Here is a 16,703-nt window from a genome sequence, read left to right on the forward strand (position 1 = left end):
ATAAAAAATTATCCTCATACTCTGCTATCATTCCTCGCGTGGTTCCTTATTCGTCAGAGTTTAGAAAGTCCCACAAAACGTATCCAGTTTTCCACCGTCAATATGTTTAGCGTTGCTAGCATGTGCTGCTCACAAACGCGTCTTTGTTCGCGGCTAGCGAGCTAAATTAGCTTGAGGAGTTCCAAGCGCATCGAGATGACGCGAAACCTTCACGATGTCAAAACATTTTTATGCTCAATTTTAATAATATATAGACACGACTAATTCATTGAGAATGGACGCCGTAAAGTCAGTTTTCAAACTGATCCAGGACCCTATCATTTTACTCATGGGAATCCGACGTTTTGCGTAGATTAACTACTAACTACGGAAACTCCACTTGGACTAACCACACGGGCATGATTCGTCTCTTCTGATATGAGCAAAACGCCTGTAAAATGTGTCAAGTAAATCAAACACCCTTGATTTACACTCATCTAAGCATATGGATTAAGCAGAAATATAGTGTTTTCTCAACTATTTTTCAAACACAAGTATCTGAATGTAAACAACATACCTGTAGATGTCTGATAATACTGTAGTTGTTTGTTGCTCTGGTTCATCACAAAACAAGTTCACATCCAGCAATTTTTTTTAATCTTTTTATAACGAGATTAATAAAACTTCTTTTCCTTTCGGTTTTTCCCTTCAGATATCGCCACGAAGAATCAGTGTCCTCCATCTTCAGAGGTTTGATTCGCATGTTTGTTTTGGCCAAGCTTTTACGTCGGATGCCCTTCCTGACACAACCGTCTGCAATTATCCGGGATTGGGAGCGGCACTATAAGACACTGCTTGAGTCCCCTTGTAGCTACAGAACAAGCAACTCTATGAATTTAAAGATTGAGATGCTCAGTAAAAAAAAATCCCAAACGCAAAATCTAAGCGCACAACTCCGTTACATATATATATATATATATATATATATTCTTGTGTCGTGTTTCATTTGCCCGTTACATATATATGTATGTATTAGATTATTAAATTATGAAGGAAGGGACGCAACGGCGCACAGTGTGGCACTATGTCCCGCCCATAGTTTCCAGGACAATCTCGAGGAGATTCAGGGTGAGTCGCAATTTTCTGTTGGTCTTGATTAACGCGCATTTTCATGACAATATCTTATTTTGTTTCCCCTTTTGTACTGTCTAGTGTTATCTAATTAGTTCCCTTATTCATTTCGAGTCCAGATTACTTTTTGTGTCATTATTTACTTCACGTTTTGTCGAGTGGAACTTTGGAGCACATGTGCTTTTCTATCGCAGTTAATCACAAGACGAAACCCATGCGACTTCACCCATCCCTTCTGCCATACTGTGTTGCAGGTAATAATTGTTTCATTTCGTTTTTATTGAACAATATTTAGTTTCTTGTGTCGTGTTTCATTTGCCCGTGAGTGTCCGTGGCGGGTTGAACTGTTCGCCAGCCATTACAAGCGCACCGTGTGTCCTGCCGAGTCTCCGCCCATGATGCATTCAGAGACATCTTGTAAATAACAGTGAACTTGTGTTGTATTCTCTTTTTCTGTAAATAACCACTATACCAGGCATGGGCAAACTACGGCCCGCGGGCCACATACGGCCCGTTAGGCTTTTTAATCCGGCCCGCCGAACCTGCCCAAATTATAGTAAAAACAGCGTCTGAAACTCATGACAAAAAGTTAGCGGACAACAGGGCAGATAACTGAAAAGTTGCCTGCCCCATCTTTCACAACCTGAAGCACAATGAGACAACTAAACACATTAAAAAACATTGTCAACATTGTACCTACTACAAATGCTACCTTGCTTAATTTACGGTAAATGTGCTGATTTTGCTGCAGTAGTCGATTGACATTGTGGTGCACAATGCAACGTTTGCATTGCTTCCTATGAGCCACTAAGCCCCTTTCATGAGTCTCACGTACACTTTACAGTCACGGTTTAATGTAAAATTGCGTTTTGTAGCTCACATATGTTGTTAGCTTCTATTGAATCTTTATTCTGGGCTGAGGTTCTGTGCATCTATTTTGGAAAATGATATGCAATTGCAGAACTTTATAACGCTTGCGAAAGTCCGGAAGAAAGCAGCATGCTTCTGATTGGCTGCCGTGCCGAGTATGCAAATTTCACTGGTTGCCGATGTCCGTGTGCTCGGCGACGGTACACGTGTGTTGTTTGCGCGTGAAGGCGAGGGCGTCAGTGAGGAGTTTGTTGAGCGCGCGGTCAGGACAAACCATCTATGATTTGACGGAATTTAACACAAGTAGGTATTATTGAGCTTGAATATTTCGTTGTGGAATAATATGTTTTGAATGTTGAAAGTGATTCCATTTTTCAATAAATGTTGATTTCTTTAACTTTGCCCCTTCAATGAAAACCTATTAAAACAGACGCAATCTTGATGAATCACAGTGCATATGTTATTTTAATCTATTTCCATTTCCTCCTCCAAGTATCTGCGAAATAGTATGTAAACGCCATATTCCTTGAGACAAATTTATTAACTGATCAGGGATATTTTTCACATTTGAAAGACAGTTAATAAATTGGGTTCTTACTGTGCTATGAGGTTTGTACACACTACATTTAAAGGACAACCGGCACCATTTTTTCGTGTTTCCCACTGACATTATTAAAACGTTTTATAGCGTCTATAATACCCAAAACAGGCAGGCTGATATTTTTAGTTAAATGAAAAACACCAATAAAAATGACTTCAAAATGAATCTGGAAATGGCCAGTTTCAGAAGGTCCCACCCCTTTGATCGTGACGTCACGCCATGACGTCTTGCCTTGCTCGAGAATCAAAACAATGGCTTCAGATTCGGAGAAGATGTTTTCTTGTTACTCATCCAGTTATGAATATGATTCAAATAGTTCTGAAGAGGAAAGCATAAATGTTTGCAATTGATTCAAGGAGTCCTCCTATATCAATTCGAGCCGCCAATGACAGCAATGTAGCACCCAGAAAATGCAGAAGATTGCGCCCAAGCTCCGTTGGAAATGGGCTGATTTGTCAGCTGGGAATTTGTGTCAGCGAATATCAAATAGTTGTCTTGGTGCAACACACAACGATTCACCATGGCATTATTTATGTGTTTTCCTTCTAATTTCGCCATCAACACGAAGTTTTCAGACCAAACAAAGTACCCAAAATGCATTGTGTGTCGCTTTCTCGGTCAGGGGCGGTCCAAACGTGACGTCACATGGGGATCGTCATCAACTCGAAAACAAGACTTCGTGAATATTCAGTACAAGTCTTAGAACGTAAACTATAGCTATATGCAGTGGAATCTTTGTAAAATACGCTCAGTCAAAGTCATTTGAAGTGATTTTATAAATTATGGACATAACTTGTCGGAAGGCGTCTGTTGTCCTTTAATGCTTTAGGTTTAGTATTTCCGGCCCAAACACTCCCTCCCAATGCTCCTGGCCCGGCCCCTCTGTCAAATTTTAGAACCCAATGCGGCCCGCGAGTCAAAAAGTTTGCCCACCCCTGCACTATACGATCACACGTTGTTAATTCTGTTTTGTTATCCATAATGTTTTGCATTTGAGAACAATCTCGAGGAGATTCAGGTTAATCACAAGACGAAACCCATGCGACTTCACCCATCCCTTCTGCCATACTGTGTTGCAGAAATAAAAGAAATAAAAAGACACATCCACGCGTCTCGTCTTCATTAATACGGCAGCATCGTGGAGATGAAGACAGTCACTGTTGTGATATATATATATCTTCCCGGTTGAGTGAACGCTGGCACGTGTGGCTGCCGCTGCTCACCCGCAGAAAAACTGATCCTGTGACTGTAAAGTGTCCTTGAGAGTTTTGAAAGGCGCTTAGAAATGTATTATTATATATATATATATATTATTTATATTTTAGCAAAGATCATAACTTCATTGCAGTTGTGTATACGTGCGTGTCTGTGCGCATGAGAAATTTTAATTCGGAGGTCGTAATATGTCAAACTGAAAAAAGTTTTTGAGGGTCTGTGCGTGTGATGTGCAGAAAGTCACTTTGGTGAGATCTTGATTGATTTAACATTTATTGTGATAAATAGATGCAAAAGAATACAACGTGTAATGGTTGTGATGGGTCCAAATGGCACTTCTGGTGGTCAAATGTAACTTTTTCAAGATAACCTGAGCCATTCAACGTTTAGCAATGTGTTAGAAAGTCCATGTTTTCCATTTTTCATGTATTGTTGCTCCTCTCACCGATACATTTGTGTTTCTTAATCTTATACTTGTAAGAAAATCTTTGATCGCACAAATTGCAACGGAATGGTTTCTCACCAGTGTGCGTTCTTGTGTGTGTTATCAAACATTCACTTCGAGAGAATCTTTTACTGCAAAATGAGCAGGCAAAGGGTTTCTCTCCAGTGTGTGTCCTGAAGTGTGATGTCAAGTGTGCCTTCTGGGTGTATTTTTTACAACAAACGGAGCAAGCAAAAGGTTTCTCTCCAGTGTGAATGATCATGTGTCTTTTAAGATTAATCTTGACGCCAAAGGTTTTGTCACATTGGGAACATTTCCAGTGTTTCTTGCCAGTGTGATATGTCATATCACCTTTCGAGTGTTCTTCCTCATCAGTCTCAGGCGAATGTGCTGTTATGTAGTCATTGTCTGACAGTGGAGCCAAAAGGCTTTCAGTTTGTGATCCTCCACAGTTATCGTTATCACATTCTTCTGTCATGTGTTGACATGAGCTGCTGCGTGGAGGTGCAGCCCATCTGTGCTGCTCAGTCTGACCTGTGTTTTCATCACATTCACTCTTCACGGGGATAACGGTCAATGGCAAATTGGTGACATCATCATCCTGCTCTTCCTGCTTAATGTAGGAAGGCTCTGGCTCGTGCTCTTCCACCCTGGAGATCCATGCCTGCTGCCCAAGATGATTTTCTTCACTGACCTCTGCAGGACACAAATAAGACAAATACAGGTGATTTGACAAAGTCAAATTGAATGCTCTAAATTGGCTTTCGCTGTGAGCATTTTTTTTGTATAAGCCCTGCGATTGGCCACCTCTCACCCAAAGTCAGCTAGGATAGACTCCAGCACTTTTGCAACTCGAGGGCAGATAAGTGGTCCAGAAAATGCACGAAGGCTTTGAGGTTGTGTATTAATGCATCACGTTAATTTCCAGTCGGGCACATCCCCACAAAAGGCCGTGCCAAGCACCAAATGCATGGGCACGAATACCGTATTTTCACGACCAAAGGGCACACCGTGTGAAAAGGCGCAGTCTCATTTATGTGTGCCATTTCTGTATTTAACATACACATTGGGCGCACCGGATGAAAGGACGCAAGTTTTGGATTGGATTTGCCTTTATTAGTCTCAGAGTGGAGAAATTTACATTTCACAGCAGCAAAGTGATAAAGGAATGAAAGTAAAAAAGCAAGGCTCATGAGAGCACTTGCTGAGGCTGCCTACTCGGGCGCCATCTTGGACTTTTTATACTTGGAAGTTTTATATACCGGTACATATCCTCTACAGGTGGCAGGTTCTCTTTCCTCACGGTCAGTCACTTTCTGTGCCGTGCGGCTCCTCGGAAATTATGCCGGCTTTTCCGAAAGCTCGAACCACCGTGTCAGCAGACACGTTACCCCAAGCATCCACAATCCATTGGCAAACTGTGGCGTAACATTCAGCCCTTTTCGTTTGCCTTAATAATGACGCCTGCTGGAAATGTCTCTTTAGGCAAAGTCTTTCTTTTAAAAATCACCATCGGAGGGAGTTTCTCTCTGCTAGCATGGCAGCCAAGCACCACAGGAAACAAAGCCTTTTTGCCAGCTTTTCAGAATAATTCGCTGGACGTTTCTGCGCTGCCGTAGTCCTGGCCCTGATGGAAAAATGGCACAGTTTCATAAAACGCCAGCACCAAGACGGACCTCCTTGGAACGCCTTCAGTTTAAACTGAGCTTCATAACCATGTCTCTTTGCCATTTTCTGAGTTGTTAAAACAGCAATGTTCTGCATAAAGCACATACCTATTCTTGTATGCACAAAGCACGCCCACAGATCCCCCCTCATGTTCTCTAGCACGTCCGCTTCATGGGGGCCTCTAATACGTCCGCACTACAGGGCGCACCGCACGTTTTCAAAAAAATCTGAGACGTTTATATGCACCTTATGGTCGTAAAAATACCGTAATTTGTTCCCTCACTCTACTTCTGAAATAACAGCTTCTTGCGTTGATCGTATTCCTATTAAATTATGGACAAACACGTAAAAATATAAGGTCAACAAACCTGCTCTCTGAACCGAGACTTGAGGTATGAAAATAGCATCCAGCAGTTGACGTTGTCTTTCGTTTTCCTCTTTTGTCCGACAAAGTTCCTCTTCATACTCTGCTAGCGTTCTTTCAAACACTACAACTATTTCGTCGACGGCTGCGCTTAGTCGTTGGTTCAGGAATGCTCTCAGCATTTCTACCTTACACATTTTCACACGAGGATCCAAACACTTGACAGTCTCCTGGGCGATGCGTTGCTAGTGAAGGAGTTTTGTTAACATAGCACACTGCACTGTCGCTTATTTATTACGTCACGCTTTCGACTACCCAGGGATGTCTAAGCGAGTTATGATTCATCGAACTCGTACTTGAAATGTTCCAAAGGGCATCAAGACGTTTTTTTCTGAATAATGCCCAGTTGTGGCTGGAAGTATAATGTCGACGCTTTTTGATGAGATGATGAGGCGATGCACTGGGGTCTCATACTTCCCAACATGCTCCTTGTTGCTCGTTGATGACAACGGTTTGAGTATGTTCGTGATATTTTTTAACATGATGATTGTGAAGAAGTGAACGTTGGCTCAAGTAAACAATCAACGTTTGGAGTGATTGGGCGTGAGTTTTTTAAAGACAGCCGCTCTTGAATAAATGTGCATCCTGCTACTCGCGTAGGTATGATGCTACCTCGTCGTTTAATTTGGTCGATGCGCCGTCATCAATGACGTTTAATAATAATAATAATAATAATAATAATAATAATAATAATAATAATACATTTAATTTACAAGCGCCTTTCAAAGCACCCAAGGGACACTACAATTAAACGTCTGGCCCAAAGAACTGCATCTTGCTCTGGTTCACCATTTAGAAAAGCTGTCAAGAAAAAAAAACTGCTATAAATTTTTTTCATTTGTGGTGAAAGAAATAAATCAATATATTTAGCCATATTAAACATTGCTCAAGATAAAAATTAAAATAGTAAGTTTAATCAGTATAAATATTGCTTTGCTTGTAATAGATAGATAACAGAACAAAGATGTAGTGTTTGGTTGGAGACATGTGTTACGTGTACCAGGAGATAAAAGGGGAGCTGGCTCTCACACACAGAGGAAGTGTCTGGTCACAACATGGTGAAACCCTGCACAGAAGCTCTCACACACAAAGCAAATATGAAACTACATGGCCAAACGCTGCACAACGGAGATGAAAAGAAGTGACCAAACACTAACTCGGCAGGACGCAACTTTTGATCATTGACCGCCTGGAGGGAAATAGCCTGGAGCGGTGGCATGAACCGAATGCCAGGAAGGACCAAAATGGGGGGTTTGATGTCTTTGTGTGGGCCAAATTTGATTTTTTTATCTTTCCTGAATACATAGGGCAAGAATATGAGCTCCTCAGTCCCAGTCTTTGTCTTTTGTCTCTCTTACTGATTTTGTGGGCACATGAATACTTTCTGTGTATTAGATCAAATTGTTAGGAATAAGTTATCTGTGAGAAACGTGCCGGCTTTTTTTGGTCATCCCTCTCACAACGAACACGCCAACTGTAAAGTTACAACGTTGCGCAAGAAGATACATATACATGTTTAATTACATTTATAATCGTTAACATTTAAAGGTAACTGTTAATGCTAATAGCTGTAATATTTTAACCTAACAATTTATATGATCAGTTCTGCTGGTATCTATTTGTATGATACCTACAGAAAAGCAGAAAGTTACTCCAGTCACATCTTCATAGCTTTCTTTCAGTTCTATTGTGGTATGCAAAATCATGAAATGATTTTTAGGGGTCCAATTGCACTTTGACAGTTGACGTACCGACAAAAGGTTGGGCTTTGTGGTGATATTTCAGGATGAATTAAAACACATGTTTTGAGTTTCAGGAGGACCACATAAAACACAAATAGGGAAGATTCTTAGTAAATACTTGAGGATAAGTGATACTTGAAAATTAAATACTACTGTCCCCTCGCGGAAAGACACGTTCACTGTATTTTTGACACAGTGTGTGTTCGACTTTGTGGTGCAAGAAGATTAAATTGAATCAAAATAAAAAGGGGGATAGGGAAGGGTGCGCTCACATAAACTGGTGTCAAGTGACCACCTCAAAATGGAAGCACAGCTAAAATAACAGTAGCTATTATGCTGTTACTTAACCTAGGACAAGGGAGGATGAAGATCAGTTGTCTGACAACGGGCTCCAGCCTCCCTGCATGAAATTCGCATGTTCTCAGGCATGCATGGGTTTCTTTCCACATTTCAGGCCCAGCTGCAATGAATGAATAACCAAGATAGAGAGACCATCTAACTTTTACAGTATATATTTTACCCCAACAACACTCATAAACTTAAATTAAACAAATAAAACACCCATGAAAACACACTGCACAGTATTGCTTTGCGCCATTTCTCAGTCACTTCACAGTTCTCCAAATGAGACTCCAAACATGCTTCAAGCTATTTCTTTCTTTTTCTTAGTTGAAGTTTATTGTTAATAAGTAGATAGAGGAAAATGAGAGTTTAACCCTGTACATTTAAACATCAAAACATGTAATTTTGTCTCACTAAAGTTCACGTGTCCAGGACACACAATAAGAACGTTAAAAGTAACTGAGGGCCTAGACGTTATAATAAGTGCAAAACTGTTTTTAAGCTAGTTTAGCAAATACAGAGCAACAAAACAAATGTAACTATCCTTAGTGGCACGCTGTGTATTTTTCAGAGATTTGTGAGAATACGCATTATCAAAGCTTACAGAGTTGGAAAGAATCTGCCGCTTCTCTTCTCATCTCTTGCTCTTGATAACATGCTGCATGTCTTTCAGGCAACCTTAGTGCACTGCAAATTAAATTGACAGTACTGCAGCTTCATACAGTGCTGCTCTTCTCACCGGAGCATTGGTAGTTGTGAATTTTATACTTATCAAAGAAGCTTTTATTACACGTACGTTTCACTGAAGCTTTTTCCATACACCAAACAGGGAAAAGGATTGCCTCTGGTGTGTATTTTCATGTGGTGAGCCAACCTGGAACAATCATGAAAACACAGATTGTTCATGGCACAGATTGAGCAAGAAAAGGGTTTCTCTCCAGTGAAAAGGGTTTCTCTCCAGTGTGTGTTCTCAGGTGTGTCACTAATGTTGACCTTGTACCAAAACTTTGATCACAAAATAAGCAGAGCTAAGGTTTCTCTCCTGTGTGTGTCTTAGTGTGTGACGTCAAATTTGTCTTGCGCTTGAAACTTTTTCCACAATATGAGCAAGCAAAAGGTTTTTCCCATGTGTGTATTCTCATGTGGGACGTCAGGTGCACCTTCTGGGTGATTTTTTTTTTCCACAAACTGTACAGTTGAATGGTTTTTCTCCTGTGTGAAGGATCATGTGTCTTTTCAGATTTATCTTGTGGCTAAAAGTTTTATCACACTGAAAACATTTCCGCTGTCCGTTGTCAGTGTTACATGTCATTTTCTCTTTCGAGTGTTCATCACCATCAGTGTCAGACGTTGTGCCACCGCTATCTGATAACGGAGCTAAGACGTTTTCAGCTTGTGATCCTTTGCAGTGGTCACCATCGCCTTCTAATGTCATGTGGTCACTAGAGCTGTTGCCTGAAGGCTGTTCCACTCTGTTGTGTTCATTTTGACCTTTGCCTTCATCATCATCATCATCTTCAATTTTCACAATGACAGAGAACACTGGGAAGCCCAGCTGTTAATGCTGCTCCTCTTCTTTAACGAGCGGTGGTTTGGGCTCTTCCTTCACTCTGGAAGTCCTCTCCTCAATGGGGATGCATTCATTACTCTCATCTGTAATAAACAAGATGAAGAACACATGGAGTTTAGAAAGGTCAGGCACACATTTCAATAGTATTCATACTCATACAATAATGTCACAGAATTAGCCAGAGATGTTGACATTACTTGTACAAGTTAACTGTAGAAATGCAAATTACGATCAGATGTCATTGAAGTATTTGTTTACGAGTGGTCCAGTCAAAGGAGGCTTTGAGGTTTTTTTGTTTTTTTTGCTACCCGGAACAACATTCGAAGCCTTGGTTAAATGGTCGATGAGGACTAAATTCGGGAAATAATCCAAGGAATACTGTGTTTGTGTGTGTTTCTTTCCAAGTTAAATAAATTACTGGACAAATAAAAGTCAGCAATTTGATGGCAACCCGTTCAGAGTGTCCCCCGCCAACTGCTCGAAGACAGCTGGGATAGACTCCATCTAGCACGCAACACGACCCTCGTGAGGATAAGCGGATGTGAAAAAGGATGGATGGACAAATAGCTGCAATAATTGAACAAACCTGATCTTCGAATCACAACTGGAGCATCAAAAGCTTTCAGTCCTTGACGTTGTCGCTCGTTTTCCTTTTTGGTCCGACTAAGTTCCTCTTCGTACTCAGCGATCATTCTTTCGGCGGCCGCTGTTCGTCGCTGTTTGAGCAGCACTCGCAGCATTTCAATTTTACACATTTTCACACGACAATCACGACACTATAATATTGTGGCGGGCACTAGGACCAGGCATCTCACCCAGCAGGTGCAGAGGAGGGGGCGGTTCATGTTACATATATTACACTGCTTTTGCTGTTCAGTTCAGATCCACTTGTTAGCCGTTGGAATAAACACGTCTCAACATTTAGTCGTGTGTGCTCATTCCTCAACGGCTACACTGGTGACCCCGACGATGGAAATGTTCATGGCAACGGACGAAGATGTATCTTCTACGGCCATGTCGCCACGACCGGCGCCCAAACTCGCAGCTGCCGCCTACGCCGCGAAGTTGCCCGAGTTCTGGCACAGCGACCCGGCTTCGTGGTTCCAGCATGTGGAAGCACTTTTCCACCTACGAGGCGTCACGACAGATGACCCAAAATATTACATGGTCGTGGCGTCCCTCGACCAACCGACAACGCATCGCATGATGCAACTTCTGCGCGCGCCTCCACGATGCGGGAAGTACGACGCGCTCAAACAACTGCTGCTCCGGCGGTTCACGCTATCGGCCTCCGAGAGAGCAGACAGACTTCTTTCGCTTCCCGGACTCAGCGACGGAACAGCAGTGGATCTAATGGACAAAATGCTGTCGCTGTTAAATTCGGATGATGGCGGATTCCTTTTCCCCCACATTTTCCTTCGCCAGCTACCACCCGAAGTGCGCGTCGTGCTCGCTAACTCGACGTGCCTAGCCACCGGCGACTATCGTGGCTTGGCGGAAGAAGCAGATCGAGCGCTTCTGGCGATACGGCGGTTAGCCGTGCAAATCGATCCGACCGTCGTGGCCGCAGTGGGATCGCAGAAGCGGCGCGGGAAAGCCACCTGCTATTTCCATCAGCGGTTTGGCGCCAAGGCTCGAGGCTGCGCACTCCCCTGCTCCTACGAGACGACGGGAATCTTCAACGCCCGACACCCAGTAGCAGCCGTGGGCGCCAGCAACGAAAGCGAGCTGCTTTTCGTCACGGACTCCTCGTCAGGAAGACGTTTCCTTGTGGACAGCGGGGCACAAGTAAGCCTGCTGACGCCCACCGCTGCGGACAAGATGGCAGGTGGATGCGGGCCTGCCTTGTGCGCAGCTAACGGCTCGCCCATCGCTAACTTCGGTTCCAGGTCGGTGACTGTGCGTTTCCACGGACGGGAATTCAAGTGGAACTTTATTGTTGCCGCGACCACAGTTCCCATAATTGGCGCCGATTTTTTATGTGCTCACGGACTTCTTGTGGACATTGCCAACCGTCGTTTGATTGACGCCATCTCTTTCGCCACTTTTCCGTGTGAGGCCGGAGGGCTCGGGGCGTTAACGCATGCGGACGGGAATTCAAGTGGAACTTTATTGTTGCCGCGACCACAGTTCCCATAATTGGCGCCGATTTTTTATGTGCTCACGGACTTCTTGTGGACATTGCCAACCGTCGTTTGATTGACGCCATCTCTTTCGCCACTTTTCCGTGTGAGGCCGGAGGGCTCGGGGCGTTAACGCATGCAAATTATTTAACATCGGGTAACGTTTATGAATGCCTGCTGACCGATTATCCGTCGTTAACCACACCCGCTTTTTCCAATGCCAATACTAAACACGGGGTAGAGCATTTCATTCCCACGGTTGGCCCGCCAGTTTTTGCCCGCGCTCGTCGCCTCGACGCGGCAAAATTGGCAATGGCGAAAGAGGAGTTCGCGACGATGGAGCGCTTGGGCATCGTGAGGCGTTCCAACAGCCCGTGGGCCTCACCATTGCACATGGTCCCCAAAAGTGACGGTTCTTGGCGGCCGTGCAGTGATTTTCGTCGGCTTAATAATGTAACCACACACGACCGTTACCCAATTCCGCACATCCAGGACTTTTCCGCACGTTTGGCCGGAGCCGTGATCTTTTCCAAAGTTGACCTTGTTCGCGGTTATCACCAGGTTCCGGTACGGGCAGAAGATGTGCCAAAAACTGCAGTAATAACCCCTTTTGGCCTTTTTGAATTCCTCCGTATGCCTTTTGGCCTGAAGGGGGCGGCACAGACCTTTCAGAGACTGATGGACTCAGTCTTGCGAGGTCTTGATTTTGTATTTGTCTATCTAGACGACATCCTTGTGGCCAGCCCTTCACCGGAGGAACACCTGTCGCACTTAACCGAAGTTTTCAAGCGCCTTGATTCGCACGGCCTTATAGTTAACCCTGTTAAGTGCCAATTTGGTCTGTCCAAGATCGATTTCTTGGGGCATCGCATTTCTCCACAGGGCGCCATCCCCTTACCCGCCAAAGTGCAAGCAGTGGTGGATTTCCGCCGCCCGGCCACAGTTAAGGCTCTGCAGGAGTTTTTGGGCATGATCAATTTTTACAACCGGTTTCTTCCTCACGCAGCCGACCTCCTACAACCCCTCTACGGCGCCTTGAGAAAAAAGAAGGCTAACGACCCCTTCGAGTGGGCACCGCAATGAGCACAATCCTTCCAACGGGCCAAGGAAGCTCTTGCGGGTGCAACTCTTCTGGTCCACCCAATCTCAACCGCACAGGTGGCTTTGACTACCGACGCGTCTGATGTTGCCGTAGGGGCAGTGGTTGAGCAGCTTGTGGAGAACGAATGGCAGCCCCTTGCATTATTCAGTCGGAAGCTGCAAGATAACGAACGCAAGTACAGTGTTTTCGACAGAGAGTTGTTAGCACTCTATCTTGCAACGCGCCATTTTCGTTTCCTCCTCGAGGGGCGCCGGTTTACCGCATATGTGGATCACAAACCACTCACATTCGCCATGTCAAAGGTGACTGAACCGTGGTCGGCCCGACAGCAACGGCATTTGGCGGCCATTTCTGAATTCACAACAGACATTCAGCACGTGGCCGGCAAATGTAACCCTGTGGCCGATTGCTTGTCACGCGCGATTGTGTGTCCAGTCCAGCTCGGGGTGGATTTTTCAGAGATGGCCACCGCCCAATCTGAGGATCCGGACATCCACGAACTCAAGGCAGCAGGCACAGCCCTGAAACTTGAGAAGGTGGCACTGTGTGAAGGGGGTCCCGCTCTCCTCTGCGATGTGTCTACGGGTCGCACTCGTCCCGTTGTTCCGCAGGAGTGGCGTCGGCGAATTTTTTATTCTATTCATTCCCTCTCACACCCTGGCGTCCGGGCGTCAGTCAAACTACTTGGGGCCAAGTTTGTCTGGCCTGGGTTACGAAAGGACGTCAGGAAGCGGGCAGCTGCATGCGTGGCATGTCAGCGCGCCAAAGTCCACAGGCACACCCGAGCAAACCTGGAAACTTTTCCAATTCCGGACAGGAGATTTGACCACGTCCATGTGGATCTGGTCGGGCCCCTCCCTCCTTCGCAGGGTTGCACACATCTCCTCACCATGGTCGATCGAACCACTAGGTGGCCGGAAGCAGTCCCCCTGTCCTCCACGACCTCGGCAGATATTGCCCACGCATTTCTGTCGTCCTGGGTCGCACGTTTCGGCACGCCATCCGATATTACTTCGGACAGAGGCCCCCAGTTTGTGTCCGAGCTCTGGTCGGCCATGGCGCAGTCCTTGGGTGTGCAGGTACACCGCACTATGGCCTACCACCCGCAGGCTAACGGGATGTGCGAACGCTTCCACCGGTCACTGAAAGCCGCGCTACGGGCCGCGCTGTCGGACGGTAACTGGGTCGACCAGCTTCCGTGGGTCCTGCTCGGGTTACGTTCGGCCCCTAAAGAAGACCTTAACGCCGCCCCCGCAGAGTTAGTGCTCGGTCAACCACTCCGCGTTCCTGATGAATTTCTGCCTGAAGCTTCGGGTGCACCTTCATTCCCCCTTTTGCCAGCAGAGCCCCTGACTCCAGCACCAATTCACCACTGCGTCCCCAAAATATTTGTTCCGTCTGCTCTTAGGTCAGCCCGTTTCGTCTTTGTGCGTCACGATGCCCACCGCTCTCCCCTCCGACCGCCGTACGACGGCCCGTTTAGAGTGCTCGAACACAGTGAAAAGAGTTTTGTGCTCGATATGGGTGGGCGGAGGGAGGGCATTTCAATAGACAGGCTCAAACCGGCTCATTTAGTTGCAGGCGAGGACGTTTCGCCTGCCCAGGCCCCATGTCGCGGACGCCCTCCGAAACCTCCAGCCTCACCGCGGCATGCCAGGGTTCAGTGTCGTTCCCCCACTGAGGTCTCGCCCGAATCACCTTCACCACCGAAAGACGGACTGCGTAGTCGTTGGGGGAGGCTGGTTAAGCCCCCTGCAAAATTTTCACCTTGACCTTCCTTGTGGGTGTTCTGGGGGGGGCTGTGTGGCGGGCACTAGGACCAGGCATCTCACCCAGCAGGTGCAGAGGAGGGGGCGGTTCATGTTACATATATTACACTGCTTTTGCTGTTCAGTTCAGATCCACTTGTTAGCCGTTGGAATAAACACGTCTCCACATTTAGTCGTGTGTGCTCATTCCTCAACGGCTACAATATAATCATTCGATCTGTTTAGTGACATGGCGATAATGTCTCTTTGTTCATAGTCAACAAGCTAGGCTATTTGGAGAAGTTAAAAAAATCCGCTACGATGAGTTGATAGATATTTTATGTGGTGAAATTAGTCTGTCGTACGAATGAAGTACATACTGTACGCAGAAAATAGTGTCAACACGATTGTGAGGTAAAAACAGCAGAGCCTGAACACCGCCCCTTTACTTCCGGCGAGCGAGACACATTGTAGTGCACTACTGCCTCCTTTGGTGTGATTTGGGTATTGCACTGTTGGCAGACCGCAAGATGGATGGATGGATGGATGGATGGATGGATGGATGGATGGATGGATGGATGGATGGAAGGATTGATAGATTGATGCACTATGACGTTGACGCGCAATAACTGGACCACTGGGCTGCCCCAGTTAAATCATGTCACAGTAATATTTCTATAATATAGAAAAAACAGATATCCAATTAAGAAATCAATGAACAGATACCACCTAGGGGTTCGGTGAGTCGGTCTCGGTGGATCCTCCGCCACAGAGGTCCACCCCTCAGTCTAGATTGCAGTTAGTAGGCACAGTCATTGGTCATTTGGTGAATGAGCATATGAAACTGGTGGGGTTTGGTGCCTCCAACACTGCCCTAGGATATAAGACTATATGGTTTATACTGTTCATTTAATGTGGATAGTCTTACCTAGCTCTGTTGCTACTATGATATAGCATCAATCACAACTATCTTTTCTGTCACCTTTGTGCGTCACTTGCTAGACATGACCACGCTTAATCCAATTAAATTTAAATGAGAAATTTCATTTAGACTAAATTTAAACATATCAAATAAATTGTCCTTGTTAAAATCAATCGAATAGTAAAACCAACTCCAGCTGTAGACACAAAACAATTTATTACAATAGTGCTTAATTTTGAAAAAAAAAATGAAAAGGGGGATGTAAATAAAAAGTGGTTTTCTGAAATGTGGTCATCAACATCTTCTTACAAGTAAATAGAATACATAGTGTCACATCTTGATCCATAGTAAAACTCAATTGCGTGTAATGTTGGAAAGGATTCATGTACTGTTGCTCTCACCTGTACATGTGTTTGTCAAGCTGATACTGAGAAGAAAACTTTAGGGCACACGCACACGCACACGCACTCTCTGCAACTCAACACTTTCTCATCAGTGTGTTGTAATGTCATAGGAGGCTAGCTCTCAGCGGGGCAGGACAAGGAGTGCAATGGGCGACAGGTTTGAATGCAAACAAAGATTTTAATAAAAGGTTTCAGGGGGAATTCACAAGCAAAAAAGGCAAGAATAGTGTTCATTCCAATTTTCAAAGTATAACAAAGTCTCTTTTGAGGTGAAACTGAAGATGGGGTTCTCTCCCATGTATTTCTTGGCCTCACCCCTCTCGACGTCCTTCCTAGGTAGCCTAGCCACCTTTAGCAAGGGTCCAAATCCAATGTTCCATCCTAGGGTCCCAACTGGCGACAAGTTCTATGCAGCAG

The 16,703-nt window shown here is 44.9% G+C and overlaps 1 protein-coding gene and 1 pseudogene across 1 annotated transcript; both read right to left on the minus strand.

The window, feature by feature from the left end:
* Positions 1 to 4,063: 4,063 nt before the first annotated feature.
* LOC148900485 (uncharacterized) lies at positions 4,064 to 6,532 on the minus strand. The gene is made up of 2 exons (XM_088992244.1): positions 6,278 to 6,532; positions 4,064 to 4,937 (listed from the first exon to the last, which is right to left on the minus strand). The coding sequence occupies exons 1-2, from the start codon at positions 6,468 to 6,470 to the stop codon at positions 4,219 to 4,221; spliced, it is 912 nt and encodes a 303-aa protein (XP_088848370.1). The 5' UTR covers positions 6,471 to 6,532; the 3' UTR covers positions 4,064 to 4,218.
* A 2,913-nt stretch (positions 6,533 to 9,445) lies between these two features.
* LOC148900486 (uncharacterized) lies at positions 9,446 to 10,742 on the minus strand (annotated as a pseudogene).
* Between the last annotated feature and the right edge of the window lie 5,961 nt (positions 10,743 to 16,703).

The sequence above is a fragment of the Hippocampus bargibanti genome, linkage group LG03 (assembly GCF_051943395.1).
Source record: "Hippocampus bargibanti isolate YZ-2025 linkage group LG03, ASM5194339v1, whole genome shotgun sequence".
Taxonomy (NCBI): domain Eukaryota; kingdom Metazoa; phylum Chordata; class Actinopteri; order Syngnathiformes; family Syngnathidae; genus Hippocampus; species Hippocampus bargibanti.

Coding starts and splice junctions, on each gene's coding strand:
- LOC148900485 (XM_088992244.1), bottom strand. CDS start 6,470: ATGTGTAAGGTAGAAATGCTGAGAGCATTCCTGAACCAACGACTAAGC. Junction 4,938..6,277: donor AGTCTCGGTTCAGAGAGCAG/GTTTGTTGACCT, acceptor TGTGTCCTGCAG/AGGTCAGTGAAGAAAATCAT.